The sequence below is a fragment of the Myodes glareolus genome, chromosome 7, assembly GCF_982192425.1.
Source record: "Myodes glareolus chromosome 7, mMyoGla1.1, whole genome shotgun sequence".
NCBI lineage: Eukaryota > Metazoa > Chordata > Mammalia > Rodentia > Cricetidae > Myodes > Myodes glareolus.
In genome coordinates, this window is record NC_142032.1 from 58,386,353 (window position 1) to 58,413,640 (window position 27,288).

Genomic DNA, 27,288 nt, shown 5'->3' on the forward strand with positions numbered 1-27,288 from the left:
CCTCTCATCCAACTCTGATTTATTTTGTGTGTTTGAGTCCTTTGCCTGCATGTATGTCTGTGTACCACATGCATGCCTGGTACCTAAGGAATTGGTAGGTCTTCATGTGGTTGTTGGGTATCAAACCCGGGCCCTATGCAAGAATAGTGCTCTTAACCAATGGGCTAACTCTCTAGTCTCTTCACCTCACTATGAGGCAGGTAGCTCCCTGCTGCTCTGAGGTAGGCCCATACCACATTCTTAGAAAAGAAAACTTTCCCTAGGGTCAGGGCACAGCTGGCACAGTGCCTGCTCCCACTTAGTGCTTCCTGGCTTTGATGACCAGTGTGACACAGACTGACATTGTGCTGTGATCGCTTGCTTCAGTCTGACTCCTGTCCCCTCTCTCCTATAGTCCAAGTCCAGCCTGAGGTCTTTCTGGTGCACTCTTGGTTTTTGGAGAAAAGTTTGGGGTTTACAGGGTCCTGACCCTGTACTGACCCCTAGATTCCCAGAGAAAGCGCCAGTCCCCCCTACTTTTTCTGGCATGAGACTCCCTGGACTTCTGATTGCCAGTAATTAGAAGGAACCTTGCCAGGCCCAAAGTACTCAGCTGACACTTGGGCCTCCTGCTTGTCTTCAGAGAAGCGTTTAGGTTCCAGCTCCTAGCCTCCAATCCCTGTTTACCTTGTACCTCCTGTTCCCTGGAAATGGATGGTTAGTTCCTTCTGACCCTGTTGCCTGGCCCCATTGCTCCAGGCTTCCCTCCAGGCCCTGCTTTGATGCCAGGTCTCCTTGGCTCTACTATAGGCCCTATGAGGGATGGCATGTGCCTTAGGTTCTGCTCCCAACTCTGCTACGAAGGGCAGATGTATTCAGCTCTCTCACTTCGGCTTCCTACTGGACCAGGGTCAGGGCCTAGGAATTGGGATATATTGTTAAATGCGGTGGCAAGAGCTGAGGTTCTCTGGTTATCCCTGAGGTCTGTAGCAGCTAGCTGGGATGCATCAGGTGAGGCCTTGCTTGTCCTCTGGACCACTCTCAGGAACATGGTGGGTGTTGGAATATGTGGGTTCTGGCCTCAGTTCTTTCTCTGTGGCTGTGAAGTCTGGGTTCTTTTACTTGGGAATGTCACCTGCAATCCCACCTCTGAACTTGTAAGCTGTATTTTATTTTATTTATTTTAGTTTTATGAGATCAGGCTGACCTTAAGCTTGTGAAGATTTTCCTGCCTCTCCCTTCAAGAGCTAGGATTGCAGATATGTACCACCATGGTTGCTTTGAATCACGTGGGCTACAAATAGTCAACACTGGTCTAAGGAGAAAAGGGTGTCCTCATATAGCTCAGTGTATTAGACTCTTTAGACTCTGGCCAGCCACCAAGTGATGACAGTAATAGTGTATCCCCAAGGTGGAGACTGCTGCCATGGCCCTATCTTCCTTCTCTCCTCCCAGAGCTGCTTGGGAAATCTTTGGACTGGCTTTGCTTCCCAGGTGGGTACTGTGCACAAAAGTGAGCGCATGCTCACAGCTGCAGATGGGACTGTGGCTACTGTCCCGTGGTTTCTGTCCACCCTGCCCGGGGGCTCCCTTCTGTAGAGTCTCCTGATGCAGAGGGCACAGCTGTCCATTAAGCTGTAGCCAGCTCCAGAAGCCGCGGGACTGCATGTGACCAGCAGTAAAAATAACTACGCTGGGGCTAGAGGGTAAGCACGTGTCGTACAATGTCGGAGGACGTGCGTTCAGTTCCCAGCACCTCTGTATGGCAGCTCTAAACAGCCTTTATCTCCAGCACTAGGGTGTCTGATGCTCTTCTGACCTCTGCGGGCAGCTGTACTCATATTCTCTCTCTCACATACACACATACACATGCACACATGCACACACCAAAACTTACAAAGTAAACAAGAAAAGGACTGCTGTGTCTAGAATACCTACTGTGTTCCTAGACCCAGAATGACTGCTTTCTGGCAGAACTGAACCTTGTCCCTGGAGCAGTATGTATTAGACACTTTCGTTGTCACTGTGGCAAACACCTGACAAAAGCACTTTGAGAAGGGTTTATTTTGGCTCACGGTTGGAGCACATAGTCCATCATGGCGAGAAGGATGGCAGCGGGGCTGTGAGGTCACTGATCCATTGCAGTCAGGGAGCAGGGAGAGGTGAGTGCTGAAGCCTAGGTACTGAGATCTCAGCCCGTGGGTGTGTGCCCACCCCATTCAGGGTGGGTGTTCTCAGCCAGACTTCTCTGGAAACACTCACAGCACACACAGAGGTGTGTCTCCCAGGTGATTCCAAGTCATGTCAAGCTGAGCATGAAGACCATTGCATGGTGCCCTTCTGCAGCTAACTCACCTTTATAGTCTTTATAGTCTCCCTACCCTGTGCCTCAACCTTAATTTGCCCAGTAAAGCCATACTTTATGCATCACCTCTGACCTCCATAAGGGTCTCCAGGGGATGTACTACTGCTGCAGGGAATGGGGGATCTGTGCTGGGACTGAAGTCAGGGCTTTGCCATAGACTCTCTAGCCTTGATGGGGGACTGTCTGCACTTTAGTCTCCAGTAGCTTGCTCAAGGCTGCTCAGTAGAGAATATGGTTGGGCACTGACATGAGGCTGCTTTCCTTCAAGCTTGTGGTGACCACTGGACAGTACTGCTGGTGTGAGTACCCACCCAGTGGCCCGAGGGTCATGGTAGAGAGGGAAAGCAGACATATAGCTGAGAACCTGTGAGGAACTGTCACCGGGAAATGGAAGAGGAGGGGGTCCTTCTGCAAGAGGCCTAAGATTGGCTTTGACTTTCCTTTCTCTGGTCACTCTGTGCTTCTGGGCAGCAAGTGACTTAGTTGAGAGCTATGTATTCAGTCCAGAACTCAGGCCTGGTATCTGCTGGGCCTTTCCCCATGAGCTAAAACTTCCTGTGCTTACTTGTGGGGCTCCTTAGGGTGAGCCATACAGGCAGGCAGTTACTTGGGTCTTGGGGTTATAAGCAGAACCCAAGAGAGGCCCGGCCACTTCCTTTGGGCCTATGACCCTATGGTCATTAGCAGGGTTTCCCAGGCCAAGGTACTGGGCTGCGGTCTTGGCATTTGTTTAACCACTTACCCCCCAGGGGGCAGTGAAGAAACTTAATCAATTGCTAAAAAACAAAAAGAATCTGGCTACCAGCCAGCTGGGAAGCCACAGGGCTGGCTGTTTTCGGCCTTTCAGACTGGCAGAGTGAATGGAGACCCATGCAGCCTCAGGCCTAGGCGGTAAGGAAGCAGCAGCCCGTGCCTGTTGGGAGGGCAGCTGAGGAGACCAGGACAGAGGAGGGCCGGACCACAGCTGCCCTCAGATCTCAGCTTTCTATCTTGATGAGAAGGAAGTTGGCAGGGCAGAGCCACAGGGGTCATGGATGCCTCCCAGACTGTGTGGAGCCTCTCTGAGGGGCCATGAACCTTCAGGGGCAGCCTGTGACCTTGGGATTGTGATGGACTGTGTGGGAGAGTTGGCTGTGAGGTGACCAGGGTTCTGCCTGGGGAATCTGCCTCCTCTTTACATTAATTGGGTCTTGCATCCCCAAGATGAATTGTTATTTTGCTTGTAGAGAGAAAAAACCCTGGAGAAATTAGCTTTTCAGTTCCCACGTGTGGGTTGTCCCAGGCTTCAACAAAGGCCCCATCCTGCCTTTCTACCTTGTTCTTCCCTTCATATTGAGACCCCAGCAGTTATAGCTACCTGTTCCCGGCCCTGGCTCCAGGATTTTGCTTTCTTGAGTGGCTCCATGGAAAAAGCCTTGCATCCCTCCTAGACGGAGACCCCTCCCAGGACCTACCTGACCCCAGTTCAGAAGCCCTCTCCTCATATAAGGAAAAGTTTATGTTTACCACAGAAAGGAAACCATTAATATAAACCAGAAAGACCATTTATAAAGTATTATCTATGTGTATGAGTTTTTTTCCTACATGTATGTGTACCATATGCATGTCTGATACCTTCAGGGACCAGAAGAGGGTGTCTGATCCCCTGGAACTGGAGCTACAGGTGTTTGTGAGCCACCATGTGGGTGCTGGGAATTGAATCCAGGTCTTCTTTAAGAGCAGCCGGTGCTTTTAACTGCTGAGCAGTGACTCCAGCCTGGTAAACAGGAACATTTAAATGATCCAGAGTTCTGTCGCCTGAATGAAGCTGCTTGAAACAGCCCCACGTTTCTACTTTTTCGCTAAAAAGTTTTTATTGGGTATTTATTTATTGTTTTTTTTTTTTTTTATTTGTTCGTGTGTACATGTGCCGTGCTGTATTTGTGGAAGTCAGACGGCGACTCAAAGGAGTTGTTCTCTCTACCACGTGGGTCCTGGAGATTGTACTAGGTCACCGGGTTTAGTGGCAGGCACCTTCATCCACTGAGCCGTCTGGCTGGCATGGTTTTCACCTCTTCCACATGTGCATATTCAAGTCCAAGTGCACATTTGTTCACCGTGTATGCAGACTCATCTTACTCCTTACTTACAGTTCAGGAGTGTTTCCTGATCCATAGAGAACCACTAATGATGTCTGCGATTTAAAATTAACCCCTCCCTCCCTCTCTCCTTCCCTCTCTTCTTGTCTTCCCTTCCTCCCTCCCTTCCCCTCTTCCTTCTTGTATATTATGGAATATCTAGAGCAGTGGTTCTCAACCTTCCTAATGCTGTGACCCTTTAATACAGTTCTTCATGTTGTTGTGACCCCAACCATAAAATTATTCCCATTGTTACTTCATAACTGTAACTTTGCTGTTATAAATCATAATGTAAATATCTGATATGAAGGATATTTGATATGCGACCCCTGTAAAAGGATTATTTGACCACCAAATGGGTCTCCACCCACAGACTGAGAACCACCAGTCTAGACTGTTCACAGGTTCTCCTTTTTTTCTTTTTTCTTTTTCTTTTTGTTTTTTTGGGGACAGGGTTTCTCTGTATAACCCTGACTGTCCTGGAACTCATTCTGTCTATCAGGCTGGCCTCAAACTCAGAGAGTGCTGTCTGACTTTGCCTCTTGAGTACTGGGATTAAAGATGTGCTCCACATCACCCGCCAGGTTCTCCTCTTTGGTGTTGGGTTTTGCTGTCATCCTGGAGCTATGGTGACTGTGTGTGTATCTGTGTGTACTGCGGCCCCTATCCCCAGGCTCTGTGCGCACTGCGGCCTCTATCCCCAGGCTCTGTGTGCACTGCGGCCTCTATCCCCAGGCTCTGTGCACACTGCGGCCTCTATCCCCAGGATCTGTGCGCACTGCGGCCTCTATCCTCAGGATCTGTGCGCACTGCGGCCTCTATCCCCAGGCTCTGTGTGCACTGCGGCCTCTATCCCCAGGCTCTGTGCGCACTGCGGCCTCTATCCCCAGGCTCTGTGCGCACTGCGGCCTCTATCCCCAGGCTCTGTGTGCACTGCGGCCTCTATCCCCAGGATCTGTGCGCACTGCGGCCTCTATCCTCAGGCTCTGTGCGCACTGCGGCCTCTATCCCCAGGCTCTGTGCGCACTGCGGCCTCTATCCCCAGGCTCTGTGCGCACTGCGGCCTCTATCCCCAGGCTCTGTGCGCACTGCGGCCTCTATCCCCAGGATCTGTGCGCACTGCGGCCTCTATCCCCAGGATCTGTGCGCACTGCGGCCTCTATCCCCAGGATCTGTGCGCACTGCGGCCTCTATCCCCAGGCTCTGAGCTGTGCTCAGAGGGACAGCAGGTCCCAGTCTGCTGTCCAGAGTCTGAGCGGCTGTGACACTTGCAGAGTCTGCAGCACACTAGAGTTCATAGGCTTTGCTACCACTCAGCAGTGTCACAGGAAGCTACTTGTTTTCATGGGTATTGACTGTGCTTTCCTTTCCTTTCTCCCTTCTCTTCCCCATTCCTTTCCGTTTCCCGCTCCCTTTCCGCTTCCTCCCTCCCTCCCTCTCTTCCTTTCTTACTATCTTTGCTCTTGTTAAAAGATTGTATTTTATGTGTATCAATGTTTGCCTGCATGTATGTGCACCGCGTGTGTGCAGTGATGATGGAGGCCAGAAGGGCATCGGGACCCCTGGAACTAGAGTTACTGGTCATTGTGATCTGCCATGTGGGTTCTGGGAACAGAGCACAGACCAACAAGAGCTCATAACTGCTGAACCAGCTCTCCAGCCTCTATTTTATCTTATTTTTTATTGTATGCGGATGTGCCCATGTATACCATAGTACTCATGGGACAGCTTTGTTCTCTCCTTCCACATTTGCACGGGGTCCAGGAATTGAATTCAGGTCTTTATGCTTGCTTATTAAGTGCTTTTTACCCAGTGTGCCATCTCGCTTGCCCTAAAACTCTTACTTTTTTTTTTTTTTTTTACAAGGGTTAACGCTGCCACAAACCACAGGGCTCACTGAAGGTTTCCCTACAGCTTGAGGGCTCAGGATGTTTGCTTTTTTACACAGATAACGAGAAAATCAGAAGTGTGCTCTGTGACACGCGGAATGATAACAGAGCTCATGCAGCCATGTTCATAAGTGAGATTCTGTTTGTGCGCAGCCGTGAGCTCTCATTTCAGTGCTGCCCGTGACTAGACTCTTTCCTGGAGATGTTTGGCCTTCCCTGGTCCCTAATGGGAAATATTTGCCAGCCTTGTTAGAGAACCCCAGGTCAGCCCTGTGGCCCTTCGAGCTTGTTTCCTTCTAGGCTTTTTTTTTTTGAGGGCAGCAGTCAGTCCTGCTGTCTGTGTCTGTGGTTGGAATGCTACTGCATGCACAGTGTGCTGTTTGCTTGTGGCTTGCTTAAGGACAGGCTGGGTTTGGAGTTGCCTGGTGCCCTGTGTGTGGCAGGTCCTCAGCAGAGTGTGGCCCAAGGGATTCCCACCCCCCCATAGTGCACACAGTGCCCCAGCTTATGCTTAACTGTCTGTGCTGCCCACCCCTGCTTCCGAGTGACCACGGTGTCATTGTCCAGCTGTCCCTTCTGCTTGGGTTACTCCTGAAGCTTCCTACCACAGCACCTCATGTGTGGCCTGGTTTGTATACCACACCTCTTTTGAGGTAGTCAGATGAAGCTGAAGCACGGTGCAGATGGTGGGTCCACAGCACGTCCGTCCGCTTAGGAGGAGGGCCATAGAGACACGCAGGGCAGTCAGCTGTGTGAAGCTGGGGGCAGGAATCAGAGTGATTGGCAATGAACCAAGGAACGCCAAGTATTTCCGGCAACACCAGGAGCTGAGGGAGGGAGGAAGGACCCTCCCTTGGATCCCAGGGAGAGAGTTGGCCCTGCAGCACCTGACTCCTGACTTCTGAAATCACGGGTTAGGGTGTGAAGGCTGTACCCTGTGTCTGGCACTGGCCTGCAGTGGGAATTCTGCCCCTGTGTGCTATGTGTTCCTGGAGGAAGTCGAGAAGGCAGGTGTCCACACAGTAGGTCTAGGGTTGCCAGGCCTCAAGAGAGGGGAAGGTTTCACTTTCAGTAAAGGGTCTTGCCACCACCTGTGGAGAAAGGTAATTTTAAAAAGCAAGCCTTTGCTCAAACTTTCCATTTCTAAACGGTTTGCTTCCTTGATGTCTAAACAAATACCATTTGCTGGTTCTGCAGGCACCAAGCAGTAGGCATGCCTCTTCTTCATGGCGGCGCTGTCCACCATGGCCTGCCGCAGGCCTGCAGCACCAGGGTTTCTGTTATGACCTCACTTTAAAAGCCCCTTCTCAGAGGCCAGCCATGGGCGCCAGCCTTGGCAGACATTGGTGGGAGGCTCCTCTGCGGCTGCCCTTTGTTGGCCTGACCTTGGCCAGAGCCCTGGAAGTCTGTGTACTGAACCCAGCCCTCACACCTTGGGTACATGGCTGAGATGTGGCCCTGTCTCGGGCATCCTGTTGTGGTTTCTGTATTTTTCTTGGCAGAACTAAAAATGCCTCAAATTTCTGTGCAGCCATGGAGTTCCAGAGGACCCCCTGCTCATCATGATGCAGTCACTAACAGCCTCAGGAGTAGCTCCTCAATGAATCACTGCTGTAGTCGCCAAGACTTAATTCACAGTCTTTCTCAGGGTGACTGGGAGGAGTCCTTGTTCCAGGGTGTGCTCTGAGACCTTGTATTTACTTAACTCTCAGAGCGCTGGGACATTCTGCTGGACGCTTCCCTGTGATAGCAGAGGCTCCTGAGCCAGAGAGCAGCCTCTCAGACCTCCACAGCCCCTCTCCTCTCCTCCCCCACTCCCTTGTTGTATTTCATGGCTACAGTTTGAGATTGTTGATTCTTTCTTGGTCTTGTTCTCTTCGTGGTCTCTGCTCTGTGATCCTGGCAATATGAAAGGGCTCTTTCCCACCTCTTCCTTTGCCATAGTGAGTCTAGGCTGATGTTAAAGTAGCTAGCTACCTATAGATACTGGTGGTGTGACCAAATTGGTTGCTTCTGACAAGTATCTTGTACTTACTTCTCAGGTGGCTCAAGGGATCTTCCCACTTGCTGCTGTGTGACTCTTGAGCCAAGAACTTGGCCTCTCTCTTTACCAGGTTTCTCACCCGTACATACTTCATGGCAAAGTCATACTTAATGTGAAAATGGTCCTCATATAGGCGGCTGCATTAGGATTGCGGGGACAGGGTTAACAAAACAGGTTCAAATGTGGTATTGGGAACAAGTGTCAGTTTCCACTGGGGATCACTGATTCCTGAAGTGTTCCATGGGAGCACTGTGAAGCCAGGGGACAGTTGCCACACACTGTCTGTCCCTTACAGAGGCTCTGACAGTTAGGGCCCTTTCTGGTCCTTCTTGGGCATCTTCTATAAGCAGACCTCTCTTGTCCATCGAGTTGACATCTGGCTCAGTGTTAGAGCCAGAAAGCGACTCAAGGGCCACCTGACCCAGAGACTGGACCCTGCCAGATGCTCAAACCAGGTGGGTTCTGCTCCAGGACTGTGTCTCCATGCAGGTTTGACCCCTGTTCTTGACACAACATTGTAGAAAAGAGCCCATACCAGTCCCCATGATTCTGTGGTTTGGGTACCCTGCCAGGCTGTCCACAGAGGCCCCAAAGATCAGAAGGTGGTGTATAACCTGGGCCTTGAAGGACAGGTCAGCAGTTAGCAGATCATGTTGGGAATGGAGCCCAGAGGAGGACAATCTATTGAGATTTCAAGTTACGCTCTCCTTCCTTCCCAACATGGACCTTTCTTAGGCAGCTGAAATTTGGGCCAAGGGTCTCTGTGACTGTTGGGCTCTTAGGACTCTCACAAGTGCTACTTTGCCTCACTTCTTCACCTGGTGCCTCAGTTTCCCCAGCCCTGTGTAGGATGCTGTTGTATTTACTCCCTTTAATGAAGGAATCAAAGCAGGGTGTCCTGACCCTGAGGAACCTTGAGCCAGCCAGCCTGGGACAGGCAGCTCTCTGCTGTTTGACAGCAGCGTGGTCAGACGTGACTGACACTGGGGTGTGAGGGAGGTCTCAGCTGTTGTCACTGCTGCAAAATGCTTCTTAACTGTAGGCGCATGGACTACAGTCATCTTTGGCCCTAACATTCCTGGTTCTGTGGACACTAGAGAACAGTAAGGGCTGGAAGGAATGACTGGGTGTGATACAACTCTGGAGGGAGCTATACCCTGACCCAAGTAGCCCTGAGAGGCATTGTGTCATGGTTGAAGTCATGCTTGGGTCCCCAAGTCTGCATGAGGCTCTGTGGGCATCTTCCTGAGATGCTTTGCTGGAGGGTTGAAACAAAGGCAGATGCCCACACTGCTCTGTACCAGGTGCTGGGGTGCCCAGGTCATCCCTTTTCTCAGGTCTGTGTCCTAGTAAGACTCTCCCTCCCTCCCCCCAATATAGTGTCTCACTATGTAACCCTGGCTATCCTGGAACTCACTGTGTAGACCAAGCTGACTTGGAGCTCACAGAGATCCACTTACCTCTGCCTTCCAAGTGCTGCGATTAAAGGTGTTCACTACCACTACAACCCTTTTACTATTGACTCTTAAAAAATTATTACTTTTTAAATGTGCATTAGTGTTTTGCCTGCATGCATGTCTGTGTGTCAGAATCTCTGGAACTGGACTTACAAGAGAGTTGTGAGCTTCCATGTGGTTGCTGGGAATTGAACCCAGGTCCTCTGGAAGAGTAGTCAATGCTCTGAGCCATCTTTCCAGCCTTTGTATTGACTCCTTTTTTTTTTTTTAAAAAATGTATTTATTCTTACTTTATGTGCATCGATGTTTTGCCTGCATGTATGTCTGCGTGAGGGGCACAGATCTTAGAGTTACAGACAGTTGTGAGCTGCCGTGTGAATGCTGGGAATTGAACCCAGATCTTCTGCAAGAGCCGTCAGTACTCTTAACCTCTGAGCTATCTCTCCAACTCCCCTCCTCGTTGTATTGACTCTTAAGGTGTGGTTTCAACTCAGGCCCTGGGGATTGGAGCATGTGAGGGTGTGGCATGCTGTCGGTTCGGAAGAGACTCTAGCAGCCACTTGATTCGGAAGATTCTCTAGCAGCCACTTGACCCCGAAACCTAGCTATAAAGGACTGAGCCTCACCAAGTAGCCAGATTGGTTAGGGATGGTGGTCCTGGGGCTGCAGAGCCTGGCTTTAACTCACATCAGGAAGGAGATTTGTGAGGGCACTCCTACTAATATACCTGAGGCTCTCTGCACTGAACCCAAGGCCACAAAGTGTAAACAACAGCTGGGGAGACCTGGGTTTCACAGCTTCCTTACTGCCCACAGGTTCTCAGTGTCTAGTGCTGAGTTGACTTTGACAGCTCACAGTGGCCTTGAGATAATATTGGAAGTGTGTTTCTTGCCTGTCTCCTGTGGGAGCCCTGTCTATAGACCTTGCTCTGCAGAGGCCACAGTGGGAGGCCTGTGGGGCTGGGCTGGGCTGGGCTGGGCTGGGCTCCGATGAGGCGATGCCTGGCTCTGGGGCTGCCTTTTGTTTCTGCCTCAGTTGCCAGGTGTGTCGAGTGGGCTTACTTCTATGACAGTGCTTGTGCAACAGGAGTCCAGGGCCATGCCTGCACTTCAGGCCAGGCTCCCTCCACCCCAGCACTGTGTGTGTCAGAACTGGGTGCAGGTCACTTGGTACAGATTCCTGTCCCTGGCTGGGAACTGGGTGCCGGAACAAGATGGGGCGCCTGCTGAAAGCTGTGTAGGTGGATAGAAGAAGAGAGGACTGGCAATTCGGGTCTGGAGCCCTGTGGTCAGGAGAGGGACTAGCGGGCTGGCAAAAACAGCTCCCACACTGGTGGAAGGCAGATGGTCTGCCTAGAGGGCTTCAGGCTGGTTATTCAACCTCTCTGTTCTTCAGCATTATCTTCTGTAAGACAGAAGCCCCTCAGCCGCTGTTGTGGTCTAGGGGCCTGGCTAGCCCCACTGTAAGTCCAGTGCTGCCTCAGCCACAGCGACTGACCTCTGACCTCACTGCTTATGTCTCCACAGGGGCTGAGGAAGTACTGCTGCTGGCCCGGAGGACGGACCTGAGAAGGATCTCTCTGGATACACCTGACTTCACAGACATAGTGCTGCAGGTGGGCGACATCCGGCATGCCATTGCCATCGACTATGACCCGCTGGAGGGCTACGTGTACTGGACAGATGATGAGGTGCGGGCTATCCGCAGGGCGTATCTGGATGGGTCAGGTGCACAGACACTTGTGAACACTGAGATCAATGACCCCGATGGCATTGCTGTGGACTGGGTCGCCCGGAACCTCTACTGGACAGATACAGGCACTGACCGAATCGAGGTGACTCGCCTCAATGGCACCTCCCGAAAGATCCTGGTATCTGAGGACTTGGACGAACCTCGGGCCATTGTGTTGCACCCTGTGATGGGGTAAGGCTGGGACTGCAGGTGGGCTGTGGGACGTTCCCTTGCATCCCGGCCCCTGAGATGCGCTTGCTGATATGCAGAGCTCTGAGTTAGTGAGCGGGGCGATTTTGAAAAGAACATTTCTTGGACAAGCTCCCGGTGCTGCTGATGCACTGCTCCTTGACTTTGAGGAGCTTGGGCACGGGCCATCGGGTAGCGGGTGAGAAACCCTGGAGGGTTGGGTGATGGTTCAGATGGTAAGAGTCTTGTGAGCATAAGGACCCATGTTGGTCCCTAGAATCCACATTAAAAAACAAACAAAAAAACTCCAGAGAACTGGGGTGCTGCAGCTCGGAAGATTGTTCAGCAGGTAAGTGCTTGCTATGCAGATACGAGGGTGAGAGTTTGGACCTCCAGAAACCATGTAAATGTCAGGTGGACATGGCTGGGACAGAGCCTCTGAGACTCCAGTGGCTGCCTGGTGGTGAAGGGGATTCCTGAGCGAGAACGTTAACCGAGCAGACCTTGATGGGAAGGGTACTGTGGAACTCTGGGGGTGATGTTGGGGTGGGGCCAGGGAGAGTCTACTTAGTGCAGGGCGTGAATCTGTGTCTAGAAGTCAGGCTGGTCTAGTGTGGTGGCTGTGGGCTTCTGATCGCTGTGAGCACCAAGTGTGTTTTCCCCTTTCATGGTGAGGAACCACAGCATAGCAAGTGCTGCAGATGCCTACAGGTTCTGGTCCCAGGGCTGGATCCTGTCTATCTGTGGGGCCTTGTAAGCTGAAGAAGTTGGAGGGGCTATGTGTGAAGGCCCAGAGCAGGTGGGTAGCAGGACAGAAGAATTTGCTCTGTGGTGGTGACCAAAGCGCAGTGTTGTTTCCAAAGAGGATGGATACAAGGAATGATGGGGTAACTGGCGCTCTTGGGGTGAAGAAGCAGGGGTCTGGTGGTGGTCTTCTCAGATGATGGGTCAGGAGCTTAGGCCTACTCCAACTCCACCACCATGAACTCAGTGAGGTCACAGTGTTCTCCTGTGTGTACTGAGCGGGAAGCAGATGCCAGGGTCTTTACCCACCTGTGACGTCTGAGCCAGAGGATCCAGGGAAATGGAACAGCCAGTGACGTGTATGATCCCAGGTCCAGGGAATAGTATTTCAGATAAGGGACCAGGAGGATGGTCAGAGGTGACAGGAGACAAGGCTATATTCTGAGACCAGTGTTGCATTAAAACTTCTGTCCTCACTAGGTAGTGATGTTGCACACCTTTAATCCCAGCACTCAAGAGGCAGGGGCAGACAGATCTCTGTGAACAGGCAGATCTCAAGGCCTGCCTGGTCTATAGAACTAGTTCTAAAATAGCCAAGGCTGCACAAAGAACCCTGTCTCAAAAACCAAAAATCAAAACAAACAAACACAAAAAACAAAAACAAACAAAAAAAATCTGCCCTCTGCTGCTCTTCAGCTTTTTCCTTGGGTTGAGCACACGTCTCACATCCTGAGTATATGGAGCTGTGCTGCCATTTATAGAAGGCTTCCTGATGCTCTCCTTCCTGATGCTCTGGCCTCTAGCATATAGGTCACGGATAAGGCTGCCCCAGGCCCTCTGCAGGGTCACTTCCAGAGCTCTCCTATGGGAGCAAACTGAACCTACCGCCCCCGAGAGCCCAGCAGTGCCCTGTACTGTGGGGGTGTCCTGATTTTCTCCTCGAGCTTAGGCTGTGTTGACCAGCAGTCTGGGGGAGGTGTGGCCCTCAGAATTGGGGCGCAGCAGGGACAGAACAGACACCACCATGGTCATTTGCTTTTTCTCTAGCCTCATGTACTGGACAGATTGGGGGGAGAACCCCAAAATCGAATGTGCCAACCTGGATGGGCGAGATCGGCATGTCCTGGTGAACACCTCCCTTGGGTGGCCCAACGGATTGGCTCTGGACCTGCAGGAGGGCAAGCTGTACTGGGGGGATGCCAAGACTGATAAAATCGAGGTGAGTGGAGCCTGGGGGTGAAGGCGTGCCTGAGGAAGCATACTCTAGCGTGTGACCAGATTCCTCTTTGTTGTTCCCGAGCTCAAAGTTTCATGCGGAGGCCAGGCCTGGACACCCTGCAACCCGTCCCATGTGTTTGCCATAGATATCAGTAGATAGCTGTGTCCTGCTATGTGGCCGAATGGAATATGCAAAGAAATAACTTATGGTGGGTTTGGTTTGTGGCTCAGTTGGCAGAATGTTTACCCAGCATGTGCAGAGCCCTGGGTTCAATCCCCAGCACTACACACATGGGGTATGGCAGCATGTATCTATAATCTGAGCTCTCAGGAGATGGAGGCAGGAGGCTCAGGAGTTCGGGTCATCCTTTACTGCACAGTGAGTTTGAGCACCTGGGATATTAGAGACCCTGTCAAAAAATATAAATAATTAAAACCAAAGTGGCTGTGGTTGCACATGTCTTTAATTCCAGCACATGGAACACAGAGACAGATGGGTGGATCTCTCTGAGAGTGAGATCAGCCTAGTCTATATAGTGAGTTCCAGGCTAGCTAGGGATGCATAGAGTCCATTTCAAAAACAAAATGTTTATGGGGCTGGGGGCTGGCTGATGTGATGGTTCAGTGGGGAAAGCAGCTGCTGCCAGGCCTGACTGTATGAGTTCGATTCTTGGAACCCACATGCCGGAGGAAGAGAACCGACTTCTGCAAGTTGTGTCTTGAGCTCCACATATGAGCTGTGCCACACGTGTCCTCCACCCCTTCACACACACAAAGTAAAAAAAAAAAGTCTTAAAAGTTAAATATGCAAATGCTTAAAAAATGGTTTCTAATGATTTGTTCTATTGATCTAAGGAGGTCTGTGCTGGCTTTGAAGGAAGAGGCAGGAGGATTGGTATAAATTTGAGGTCAACCTGAGTTACATGGTGAATCCTAGGTCTGCTAGGGCTACATAGTGGGACCCTGTCTCAAAACAAAACAACCAGAAATGCTGGTCATCTGTAGTGTGATGTTTTACTCTTTTGGCTTTTTAGTCTTTTTTGCCACCCAGCTCCCTAATAAATTCAATCACAGAGGCTTATTCTTAGTTATGAATGCCCGGCCTTAGCTTGGCTTGTTCCTTGTCAGCTTTTCTTAAATTATCCTGATGACCTTGTGCCTCTGGGCTTTTCCCTTTTCTTCTCTACATCTTGCTTTCACTCTGACTCTGTGGCTGGCTGGGTGACTGGGTGGCCGCCCATGACACCCTCTCTCCTTGTCCTCTGGCTCTTCCACGCCTCATTTCTCCTTCTGTTTATACTCTGTCTGCCAGCCTGCGAGTCTTTGCTCCTGCCTCGCTCTTCGCTATTCAGTTCTTTATTAGGGCCATCATGTGTTTTAGACAGGACAAAAAAAAATGTTCACAGCTTTACAGAGTTAAACAAATGCAGCATAAACGAAAGTCACACACCTTCAGATAATCTTCCCCAACAGTTCTCGGGTGTCCTCCATGCAACTTAAGATGTAAACCTGTGGTGGAGCCAGCAGCTGCGCTACTGTGGCGGGCGGTACCACAGCAGGTGGAAGTGGGGGCCTGCACAGCTGCACAGCCTCCCAGAGCAGCCGGCTTGCTCATCAATACCTGTGTGCCATGCAGAGCCCCTTGGGGTACTTTGAATGAGTAACCCGGTCAGCATCATAAGCGATTTTTTTTACCTTGCTTGGTGCTCCTCCTCGGGGCAGACACTTTCCTGCTTTTTCTGGTATCTTGTTGTGACTCCTTGTGAGTAGGTGTCACTCCCTGTATCACCATTGAGGATACTCTCCTTATGGCTCCTGGAGAGGCCTGGGCTGGGTGGCCTCCAGGAGATGGTAGGAGCTGGAGAAGAGGCCGTATCTGAAACTTTGTTTCTTGGGGAGCAGGGTTCCTCAGTGCTGTGGGTGACATGAGCTCAGGGTCGGATGGGAGATGCCCTTCTCTTTGGAAACCCAGCTGCCTGATAACCGTTTTTCTCAGATTTTCCTATTGATAATATCTCTTTCTTTAAAAGAATCAGTTTTGTTTTGTTTTTGCTCAAAAGAGTTTTAAAATACCCGTCTCCTGGGCCAGTGAGCCAGAGACAGTCTCTTCCTCCAATGCGGCTGAGAAGGCTTCATCTTTGGTACCGTAGTTGCCAACGGGAGCATGCCAGGGTTACATGGCACCCACAGATGGACCACATAGCTGATGCTCTGTGTGCTCCTAGCAGAGTGGCCTTCAGTGTGTTCAGTGCTGTGTGGTGATCATCGCTGTCCCCTTTCAGAATTCTTCTTCATTTGGACGGCAAAGCCCGTGCAGGTCATAGTCCCTCCTCTTGCTTCTGGTCCCTCAGCTCCTGGTACACTCCTCACCCTCTGTCTCTGTGATTGGTTTCTTGGTTTATTTCTTGTGACTAGACCCCTCTAGTCTAAAATAGTCTTTTAAGTCTGACTTTGTTGGGAGCATAATGTTTGTGCTATCCCCTACACAAACACATCTTCCTCTTGTGTAACAGGTTGCATGCCAGTGTGCTGTGGGCATTGCAGGTCCTCTCATCAGTGGAGAGACTGCGGTGGATATCTGTGGACACCTGTTTGTCTGAATGCCATTTCTGCTCTCCCTTGAGTGTGTGTCTGGGAGAATTGCCGGTCAGATGGCATTTAAAGTGTGATTTACACACAGTCCTCTGTGACTACTAGTTCCCGGGACATGGCGACCTCTTCTGGCTAACACAGGAACTGCATGCATATGACGTACAGGTGTAAAACATTTGCACATGCTGGGTGTAGCAATACATGACTGTAATCCTAGACAGAGACAAGTAGATCTGTGTGGTCTCTATTGAGACCAGCCTGGTCTCCATAGTAAGTTCCAGGCTAGCCAGAACTACAGAGAAAGACAGCTCCCCCAGCCACCGTAGAACATTTCTGTAATTTCTATTTCCATACATTAGAGCAGGTAAGAACTGCTTATTGCCAATTTCATCTTCTTCCAGATCTAGGAGTATTCTTTACCAAGGGATGCCACGGGGTGTGGTTCCTCTGTCTCTATGCCAGCCCCGATCCTCACCCTGGGTGTGGCTTGACCTGGCCAGGAAAGCTCATTTTGCTTCAGGGAAACCAGGGAGTCGACGCCAAGGCTGAGCCGTCTGGCATCCACTACCCTTTCCCCTGGTGTCTGTGTGGGCTGCTCTCACCGCTCCGGTGGATCCAGGAAGAGTATGCTCTACTGCAGTTCACTGTTACATGCTCAAAGTTAATTTTATGAATTGGGCTAGGGATATAGCTCAGATGCTTGTCTAGCATGCATGAGGCCCCGAGTTTCATCCCAAAGCATATTAACTAAACACGGTGGTGTATACTTGTAATTCCAGCATTAGGGAGACAGAGGCAGGAGGATAAGAAGTAGTGAACCCAAGGCCAGCCTGGGCTTTATGAGATCTCGAGAAAGAAGGGTAGTAAAGAAGGAAAGAAGGAAGGAAGGCAGAATGAAGAAAGAATGAATGAATGAATAGAGTGAGGGACTGGCAAGGTAGCTCAGCAGATAAAGGTACTTGTTACCAAGCCTGTGATAACCTAACCTAGATTCAGAGCCTTAGAACCCACATGATGGAAGGTGAGAACTGGCTCCTGAAGATGGTCCCGACTTCCACACTGACACCATGGCACATACAACAGAGACTGAGACAAATAGTGAAGACACGAGAGATAATGCTGACCTCTGGTAGATTTCTTTGTTCAGATGAGGATTTTCTTTCTGGCATCATCAGCCCCTTCCCAGCCGCTGTGTGGACTGTACTGAGGAATTGCACGGTCCCTAGGTAGGTCACCCGGAGCCCTGCCATCACTTCTCCCTGTCCTGTCATGGGATTATAAGAATGAACTGTGGCCTGGCTGTGGTGGCTCACACTTTTAATCCCAGCACGTGGGAGGCAGAGGTAGGCAGATCTCTGTGAGTTCAAGGCCAGCCTGGTGTACAGATCAAGTTCCAGGACAGCCAGGGCTACACAGAAAACTCTCTTAAAAAACAAAACAAAAGAATGAACTCTGTTCTTGTGAGTTGAAGTTGACTGTCCTCTACTGCTCAGCTGACATGATTGAGCCAGAGAGTTCAGCCCTCCCTGCCACCTCCAGCTGAGATACCCCCCAAACAAACAGACAGCTGCTTTTGCTCCTGCCTGGTTCCCACAGCAGCTCTGCTGGTCTCCAAGTCAGCCTGAATGGCTTTAGATAGGAACCCAGCTTTGATCCTTTGTTTTATTACATTTCCAGAGTGGGCTAGCAACTGATTGATTAGTTTGGTCTCCTGCTGCAGGTGGAAACTGAGGTCCATGGGGTGCAAGGACTCATTCAAGGACTGAGCACCTTGGGTAGAGTAGGGAGGGTCCTCAGTGTGGGCGCAGGAACAGCACCATCATCCCTGCTGAATCAGCACTTAGAGGTCTTGCTGCTGAGCTGTGGTGGTTTAGTGTCCCTGCTCAGCCTGCCTTGCAGTGTTGGCTGCCTGCTCTCCTGATGAGCAAGAAGAGGCCAGCCAAGGCTTGCCTGGAATTACCTGGTGTGTTTGATCACCCTGTCCTGGGATATGGCTTCTGCCGCTGCTGGTCTTTGTGGATCACTAGAGTCCCGCTTATCCAGTGACTTTTAAAAACAATAACAAACAGTCTGGGTCTCAGGCTGGTCTTGAAATGACCATATAGCTGAGGATGGTCTTGAACTCCTTATCTTTCTTCTACCTCCTGAGTGCTAGGTTGTCAGTGTGCCTTACCAAGCCTAGTTTATGGGGATCAAACTCAGGGCTTCATGTATGCCAGGTATGCCCTCCCCCAGCTGAGCCACACCCCCAGTCTTAGTGTTTGGTTTTAATCAGCATAACCTTTTCCAGAAGAAGACATGGTTCTTCCATGTCAGATATTGAAGGAAAGTACCATAGACCTGTGGAGTTAGGTTTATAACTAGAGGTGCCCAAGAGGGACGAACGTGTCCAGGTTGTGGGGCGGCCTGGCCCTTTGAAGTTGTTTTGCGTGCCCACCCCTGCACCTGTGGCAGTCATTGCTGTTGGATCCCAGGAACCCTTCCTAAAGTGCTCATCCTGGTCTGAGCACCTTTCCTGGGTGCTCCTCATCAGCACATGCCTCATCGGCTCTCAGCGAGAGGATTCTTTTTGCCTGTTCACAACATCCACCCCCAGTTAGGGAGGCTGTAGGAGCAGCCTCCACTCCATTGGCCAAGGATGTGGGAAGTGACATTTGTCCTGTAACACTTGGCATCTTATGGCACCTAGCTAGGTGCTGATTCAGTGGAGGCTCCAGGGCAGCTCAAGCCTGAGGCAGGCCCCAGATTGGCTCTTGGTACATTCCCTGCCTATTCAGACCCATGTGATGTGGGATGCCCTTCTGTATATGTGTTGCTTTTATTGGTTGATGAATAAAGCTGTTTCATCCGATACTTAGCAGAGTAAAGCCAGATGGGAAACCCAAATAGAGATATAGAACGAGTAGGCGGAGTCAGGGAGACGCCATGTAGCTGCCAAAGGAGAGAGACGCTGGTAAGCCACAGCCTTGTGATGATATGCAGATTAATAGAAATGGGTTAATTTAAGATACAAGAGTTAGCCAGAAATATGCCTAAGCTATTGGCCAAAGAGTGTTGTAACTAATATAGTTTCTTTGTGATTATTTGGGTCTGAGTGACTGGGAAACGAACAACCAGTCTTCATTTACACCCGTGTATCTGTCAACAAACAGGTGATCAACATAGATGGGACAAAGCGGCGGACCCTGCTAGAGGACAAGCTCCCACATATTTTTGGGTTCACATTGCTGGGGGACTTCATCTACTGGACTGACTGGCAGCGACGCAGTATTGAGAGGGTACACAAGGTCAAGGCCAGCCGGGATGTCATCATTGATCAGTTGCCCGACCTGATGGGACTCAAAGCAGTGAATGTGGCCAAGATTGTCGGTGAGTCCTGGAAAGCTCTGAGCCATGGCTCGTCTTGGCCAATTGGTACCAGGAAAGGTGGCAGGTTTGGACCTGGGCTTGGTGTCCAAGAGGGTATCCTCTAAGGATGGGCAGGACAGGAGATAGTAGAACAGATAGGTTGGCATGTCACTCAAGGTACAGTACAGGTAGTGGTCAAGGTTTCGATGGTTGGCCGATGTATGTCAGCCCTGGAGAACTTCAGTGCCTAAGGCCAACTCTGTTAGTCCTAGTTCCCGCCCCATGAACACAGGAGATGGAGAAAGAAGACCACGTGAGTAACAGGTAGTTAAAGCTGGGACTCTCTGTATCTGTCTTGCCCTTGTGGCCGAACTGGGCTGACTCTCAAACACACTTTTTACCCAAAAGGCACAATGGTCAAGGAGTTCATTTCACTTAAGAGAACTGTATTTGGCTTGTTGGGCTGTGTTTCTGAGGACTCCAAATTCAAGTCCATAAGTGCCACTCAGACAGTGATGTCCAGGTAGGGACCAGGGACTGTTCCACAGAGCAGGGGTCTAGTGCCACACCTACTGTGGAACTGCACTTGTCACACACAGGCAGCAGAAGGCCAGGTCCACCTGTGCCTGTGGGGAAGAAGGTAAGAGTGGAGCAGGCCTCCCTGGGCTGCAGAGTAAACTCAGCAGTTGCACCAGCCTCTCTCTCTGCCCCACCCCCCATCTTGATAAGGGGAAGAAGATTCTTTTTTAGCTTAAATTCCTAACACTTAAGTTCCTTTCAGCAGCAATTCAGAAACAGAGTGAAGTAACAGGCTGACCCAAAGTAAGTGAGCATGACACTTTCTGTCTGCTTGGGTAAAAATGCATGCCGTGTGGTGGCTGGAGAGATGGCTCAGAGGTTAAGAACATTGCCTGCTCTTCCAAAGGTCCTGAGTTCAATTCCCAGCAACCACAGGGTGGCTCACAACCATCTGTAATGGGGTCTGGTGCCCTCTTCTGGCCTGCAGGCATACACACAGACAGAATATACATAATAAAAAAAATGCATGATGGCTGTCCATGGCAAACCTGAGTTTTATAGGTCGCCAGGGGCGTTCGTGAGTCAGGGAACATAAGCAGGGTTAGAGCTGAGGGGCTGCAGTTAGTTATGCGGTCACTGATGTGCACCGTCACCGCTCAGTGGGCTTGTACCAGCATACTCGTGACACCCTGGGATCCATGCCTGGTGGCGGGAGGGCCCTGTTATCTTGTCACTCCGGTTAAGCACACTGGGAAGGACTTTGGCTGCCACCATCCAGGCTCTCTCCCACTTCTCCTTCCATGTCCCCTTTGGGTGGGTGGCAGGAATACAACTGTGCCCCTCTGGTTGGACCAGTCTAGAGCTGTGTATTTGCCTCACAGGAACCAACCCCTGTGCAGATGGCAATGGAGGGTGCAGCCATCTGTGCTTCTACACCCCTCGTGCCACCAAGTGCGGCTGCCCCATCGGCCTGGAGCTGTTGAGTGACATGAAGACGTGCATTGTCCCCGAGGCCTTCCTGGTCTTCACCAGCAGGGCCACCATCCACAGGATCTCTCTGGAGACCAACAACAACGATGTGGCCATCCCCCTCACAGGTGTCAAAGAGGCCTCTGCACTGGACTTTGATGTGTCCAACAACCACATCTACTGGACAGACGTCAGCCTTAAGGTACCTAGCGTGAGGTCACAAATTACTGAGCTTTCTGTGGGACCTTGCCCATGAAACTGCAGCTGTGTGCTCCACGACTGATTTTTTTTTTTTTTTTTTTTTTTAAGAATTGCCATATTATGGTGAGAGCGATGGCTCAGCAGTCGAGAATGCCTCCTTCTCTTCCCGAGGCTCTAAGCGCAGTTCCCAGCATTCACATCAGGTGGCTCACTAGATCCTGTAGCTCCAGCTCCATGTTGCCTGGTACCCCTTTCTGGCCTTTGTGGGTACTCTACGCACATGGTGCGCTTAAATGTACTCAGGCACACACAGGTACACAGAGACTGTTTTAAGGAATTAGGTGCTAAAGAGACAGCTCAGCGATTAAGAGCATTGGCTGCTCTTCCAGAGGATTCAGGTTCAGTTTCCAGCACCTTCATAGTGGTCCACACAATCTGTAACTCCAGTTCCATGGGATCCAGTGCCCTCCTCTGGCCTCAGCAGGTACTGCATGCATATAGCGCACAGACATAAATCAGACAAAACACCCAAACATAATAAAAATAAATCTAACACCACTTTTCTTTTTATTTAAAAATATTTATTTATTTATTTACTATGTATACAATATTCTGTCTGTGTATATGTCTGCAGGCCAGAAGAAGGCACCAGACCTCATTACAGATGGTTGTGAGCCACCATGTGGTTGCTGGGAATTGAACTCAGGACCTTTGGAAGAGCAGGCAATGCTGTTAACCTCTGAGCCATCTCTCCAGCCCCTAAGACCATTTTTCAATCTTAAGACAATTAGAGTATTAAAACTAAGAAGATATTTTAGTGGCCAAACAGCTTGTAATGCAAACATCAATTGTAAGAACCAGAGTTTCAATTTTCTGGTGGGTATGGCAACCTGCCAGAACTTACAGCCTCTGAAGACAGAGGCAGGGGATTCTTGTTGCAAGCTGGCTAGCTAGACTAGTTATATGTGCGAGCACTGGGTTCAGTTGAGAGACCTTGTTTCAGTGAGTAAGGTAGAAAAATGATAGAAGACAACGCCCAGTGTCAGCCTCGGGCCTCCCCATGCACATGGGGAGTGTGTACACATGGAAACACACACAAGCACACACCACACACAAAGAAAAAATAAAAACAGTGTTGAATATAACTCAGCGCAGGCTGATAAAATATTCGTGCACTTTTGTTTGTTTCTTTGTTTTTGGATTTTGGGACAGTCTCGTTGGGGAGCTCTAGCTAGCCCAGAACTTGCTGTATAGACCAGCTGGACTTCAACTCGTAGCTATCCACCTGCCTCTGACTCCTAAGTGCTGACATTTAAATGTAGTGCTCCTAATTTAGTAAGCAAATGTGAATGACTGTCTTGGTGGATCTCAGGGCCATACCCAGGGTTTCTGCAGAGTTCTGTGGAAAATACTCGGTGGAACTTGGCATTGACTTGTACTCTCCCACAACCCGTTTGCCTTGCAACTGTTTCCAGTCACCGTGCAGGTGTCGTTGTCCTGGATGGTGAGCAGGGGCAGAGACTTGTCTCCTAAATGGGGTCTATGGAACATGCTGACTTTGTGAATGGTTCTCTTGGGTTACGGTGATCCCTATGTGTTTAGGGTCACCAGGCTGTGGAATGGTGCTATATCTGTGAGGTGTGAGAAACCTAAAATGCTACCTGTCCTTTTCTAGTGAAAATTGATCCCTGCTCTAATATATGGCTAACACACTTTGATCACCTTTGCTGGGTAATAGAGGTACAGGCCTGTAATTCTAGTACTTGGTGTCTGAGGCAAGAGAATTGCTGTGAGTTTGAGATCAGCCCGACTATCCTGTTTCAACAAAAGAAGACTGGGGAAGGGAGGAGCAGAGAAACAAGATCGACTATATCTTATGCTACTATTTATTTGCTTGTGGTCATTTACTTATTTGTTTTTAATGTTTATTTTTATTTATGTACCCATGTTATGGACTCTGGTGACCATGGAGACCAGGAAATGTACCAGATCCTTGGAGCTGGAGTTACAGGCAGTTATGAGATTCCTGATTTGGGTGCTGGAAACCAAATTTGGGTCCTCTTCAAGAGCAGCAGGGACTTGTGACCACTGAGCCACTGAGCTATCGCTCCAGTCCTAACTCTTCTTTCTTCTTTTTTCTTCTCCTCTCCCTCCTCCTTCTCCAGGTGGTTGAAGGCTATAATGTGGGTGTCGGGAACTGTTTGTTCCTTTGTAAGAGCAGCAAGTGCTCTTAACCACCGAGCTAACTCTCTAGCCCTCCCCTTTCCTAGTTGTTAATAGTCCCCAAGGGAATTTCTTGTTTGAAAACTTCTTTGCCATATATATACATATATATAAGATTTTATTTTACTTATGTATGTGCATATCTCTGTGACTGGATGAGCATATGTGTGCCCACAGAGGCCAGAAGAGGGGATCGGATCCCTCTTTGTGGAGCTGTCTGTAGGTACCAGCACCCAAACTCTGGTTCTCATGGTTGAGCAGCAAGTGCTTGTAACCACTGAACCGTCTCTTCAGTTCCAGTCTTTTATATTTTTGTTGGTTCCTAGATTCAAGTATAATTACTGGGTGGAGTGTTTTCAAGACTCAGGATATGTGTAAAGTCACACACATGGACTTGCACAAACATTCAAGTTGCTTTTTCTGCAAAGGTCGTCTTCCTGCATTTCAGTCATCTGTTTGGAGACTCTGCTGTCTCCTGGTTGCCGGATCCTAACATGGCCCTTTCCATCCCCACCCTCCCAGACTATCAGCCGAGCCTTCATGAATGGGAGCTCGGTGGAGCATGTAATCGAGTTTGGCCTTGACTACCCTGAAGGAATGGCCGTGGACTGGATGGGCAAGAACCTCTATTGGGCTGACACAGGGACCAACAGGATTGAGGTGGCCCGGCTGGATGGGCAGTTCCGGCAGGTGCTTGTATGGAAAGACCTTGACAACCCCAGGTCTCTGGCTCTGGATCCTACTAAAGGGTAAGCATTGTTTTTGTCTGTCACATGATCCAGGACCCTTCCTCTGCGTTGAAGTAACTGGCTCCTCCCATCACTGTGCTTACAATTGCATTGTCTGACATTAGTCTTGAAGATGCCAGGACTGGCAGGGACCCTGCAAGATTGTCCTTCTTATTCTTAGAGGGGAAACAGGCCAGTGTTGAATCTGCTGTCAGTCTCTGAACTCCGACTGCTTTCATGGCCTGTCATAAGTGTCACTTAGGGTTTTACACGCACAGAAACAGGCTCAGAGGGAATTAGGGAGACGGCTCCTTTGGTAAAGTGCTTGACATTTGTGCATGGAGTTCTGAGTTGGATCCCCAGAACTAGGGTGCAGCCTGGCTTCTATCACAAATACTGGCGAGCCAGGAACAGGCAGAGTCTTGGGTGTGCTGGCTAGCCAGTCTGGCTAGTCAAATTGGCAAGCTCCAGGCTCAGTGAGAGACCTTGTCTCAAAATATGATAGAAAATGATTGAGGAAGACACTCGGTGTTAGCCTCTGAGTACACATGCAAACACACACACACTCACACTCACTCACACACACATATGGCTCAGAGAAGCTAATGTCCTGTGACCAGTTAGATCAGGTTGAGCCAACTGATGTCATGTCAGGCCTCCTTTCTGAAATGGTGACCAGACTGCTGCTCAGATCTGGCCTTGAGGCACTTAGGGGTTTTCAGAAATGGTGGCTTATAAGCCCCTGGGCCTTGGCCTAAGATTCCCCCTAAGAGCTAGTCCCACCCTGGAAGCTGAGGCCTGGTGGCCAAGTGCAGTCTCATCCTGGTCCCAGGTGTCCCTTTTTAGTGCCAGACAAATACTCACCCCCTGTGAGTGTGTGGTCACCGCATATGAGATTGTGAGCATTCTTCTCAGATGTGCAGGGGAAGAGGAGGAGGGGACCTCTTCTGTGCTGCGTCAGCCCTGGTCAGTTTTCTCACTCTGTGAAAGAAAGGGCCATCTACCCAAATTTGCCCACATCTCTTGATTGACACATGCAGCTGGCTTAGTTAAGATACGTTGCCTGCATGGACAGTCTTGTCTGATGGCTTCTTCTGCTTGTCCTGTTTGGCTGATGCAGGTTCCTTCTGGCCCCTAGAGAGATCCGGAGCTGTGGTACAAGCTCAGCTAGATCTGGCTCATTCTTACTTCCTGGGGAGATATCACTGACTGACTTCTGCCAGGGCAGAAGGGTTGAGTCTAGGAGTTGGTGGCTACTCTCTGTCCCAAACCATGATTCACCTGAGCCCTGCCTATCTCCTCTCTCCTGGTACCTTCCAGCTACATCTACTGGACCGAGTGGGGCGGCAAGCCAAGGATCGTGCGAGCCTTCATGGATGGGACCAATTGCATGACATTGGTAGACAAGGTGGGCCGGGCCAATGACCTCACCATTGACTACGCTGACCAGCGACTGTACTGGACTGACCTGGACACGAACATGATTGAGTCTTCCAACATGCTGGGTGAGGACTGAGTTGCAGGGTTCTGGCTTTCCTTTCCTTACACACGCGAGTCTGCACTACTCTGTGAGCCACGTGGCATCACAAAGGCATGGCTGTGTCTAGCCCTGGTACCCTTGCTGTAGTGTTGGGAAAGGCTTTTTGGGCTCCAAGTCGCAGCCAACAGCTGAACGAGGACTGGCATTTCACCCTCTACCACATGGTAGCCCTTTTCATTGGTGGGGAAACTGAGCCTGGATAATGTCATAGGACTTGCCTGAGATCACCCAACAAAGGAACTTTGGAGCTCTCAGCAGGGCAAGAATCGGCCAACACCACCCAGTAGTATAAGCTCCTCCTCTGTGGCCATACCCCTTCCTAAGCTTTGTATTTATTAAAACTTAGGTTTTAAAAGCATGATATTCATTTTGAGAACCTGAATATTTTGTACTTTTTTGCTTTTTAGAACTAATTTTTGGCTGGGATGTAGCTCAGTTGGTAGGTGCTTGCCAAGCATGTATGAAACCCGTGGGTCCAGTCCCCATCCCACATCCCACATAAACTAGGTATGGTGGTGTAGCCTGTAATCCCAGCGCTCAGGAGGTGCAGGCAGGAGGATCAGAAGGTTAAGGTCATCCTTGGTTACATAGTGAATTTGAGTCTAACCTGGGCTTCACAAGACCAGATGGATGGATGGATAGAGAACTGGTTTTTGTTGTTGTTCTCATTGTAAATTTTTTGTTTTGTTTTGGGACAAGGTTTCTCTGTTGTGTGCCCCTGGCAGCCCTAGAACTAGCTCCATAGACCAGCTAGCCTCGAACTCACAGAGATCCCTCTGCCTCAGCCTCAGCCTCAGCCTCAACCTCATAAGTGCTGGGATAAAAGTGTGTGTCACTACCGCCAGACTGGCAAGAATTGTTTTTGAAGCTAACGTTGCTTTAAGCCATACTACATACAATTTTCTTCTTGTGATGTGACAAACATGTTCTCATATTGCAAACTTATTTTTGTTGGTACAATTTGTGCCGTGACTAGAACACACAAGGAGACGCTGACTTGCAGCCTACAGGCTGTAAAATGTAGATGTGCAGGACTGGACCTATGCCTGGTCCGGGGGCTCTGGGAACCTACCTGTAGGCTCCATCCTTCCTAGACCCTTGTGCCATCCCTCTCTGCTCTGCCAGGTCTGTTATCCGTCTCTCCCTGACACGTGGCCTCATACCTGTCATGTGTTGTGTGCACCAGTGTGCTGAGCCCCTTGTTAACAGGTAGTGCAGGAGGAGAGATCTGCTCAGTCCTCTCTCTGTTGTTCTGCTCTTGGAAGGGCCGGGCGTTCTCTGCACGATCTCAGACATCTGTCCTTTCCTGTTGCTCTGAGTCTCCACAGGAACATTATAGCCGTGTGACTGTGGGGATCAGGTATAAATGGCACATGTGCTCATTTAAATAAAATGGAGCCAGACATGCTGATTCGTTCCTCGAATCCCAGCAGTT

At 50.1% G+C, this 27,288-nt stretch overlaps 1 protein-coding gene across 1 annotated transcript in view; it reads left to right on the forward strand.

Annotated features, from left to right (window-relative positions):
* Lrp5 (LDL receptor related protein 5) overlaps positions 1-27,288 on the forward strand; it is a 104,473-nt gene that overhangs the window by 47,545 nt on the left and 29,640 nt on the right. The window contains exons 6-11 of the mRNA XM_087908239.1: positions 11,378-11,774; positions 13,563-13,734; positions 19,478-19,694; positions 21,074-21,363; positions 24,108-24,334; positions 25,634-25,818. Coding sequence (XP_087764365.1) covers positions 11,378-11,774; positions 13,563-13,734; positions 19,478-19,694; positions 21,074-21,363; positions 24,108-24,334; positions 25,634-25,818 — 1,488 coding nt within the window. The remainder of the gene's footprint in view (positions 1-11,377; positions 11,775-13,562; positions 13,735-19,477; positions 19,695-21,073; positions 21,364-24,107; positions 24,335-25,633; positions 25,819-27,288) is intronic.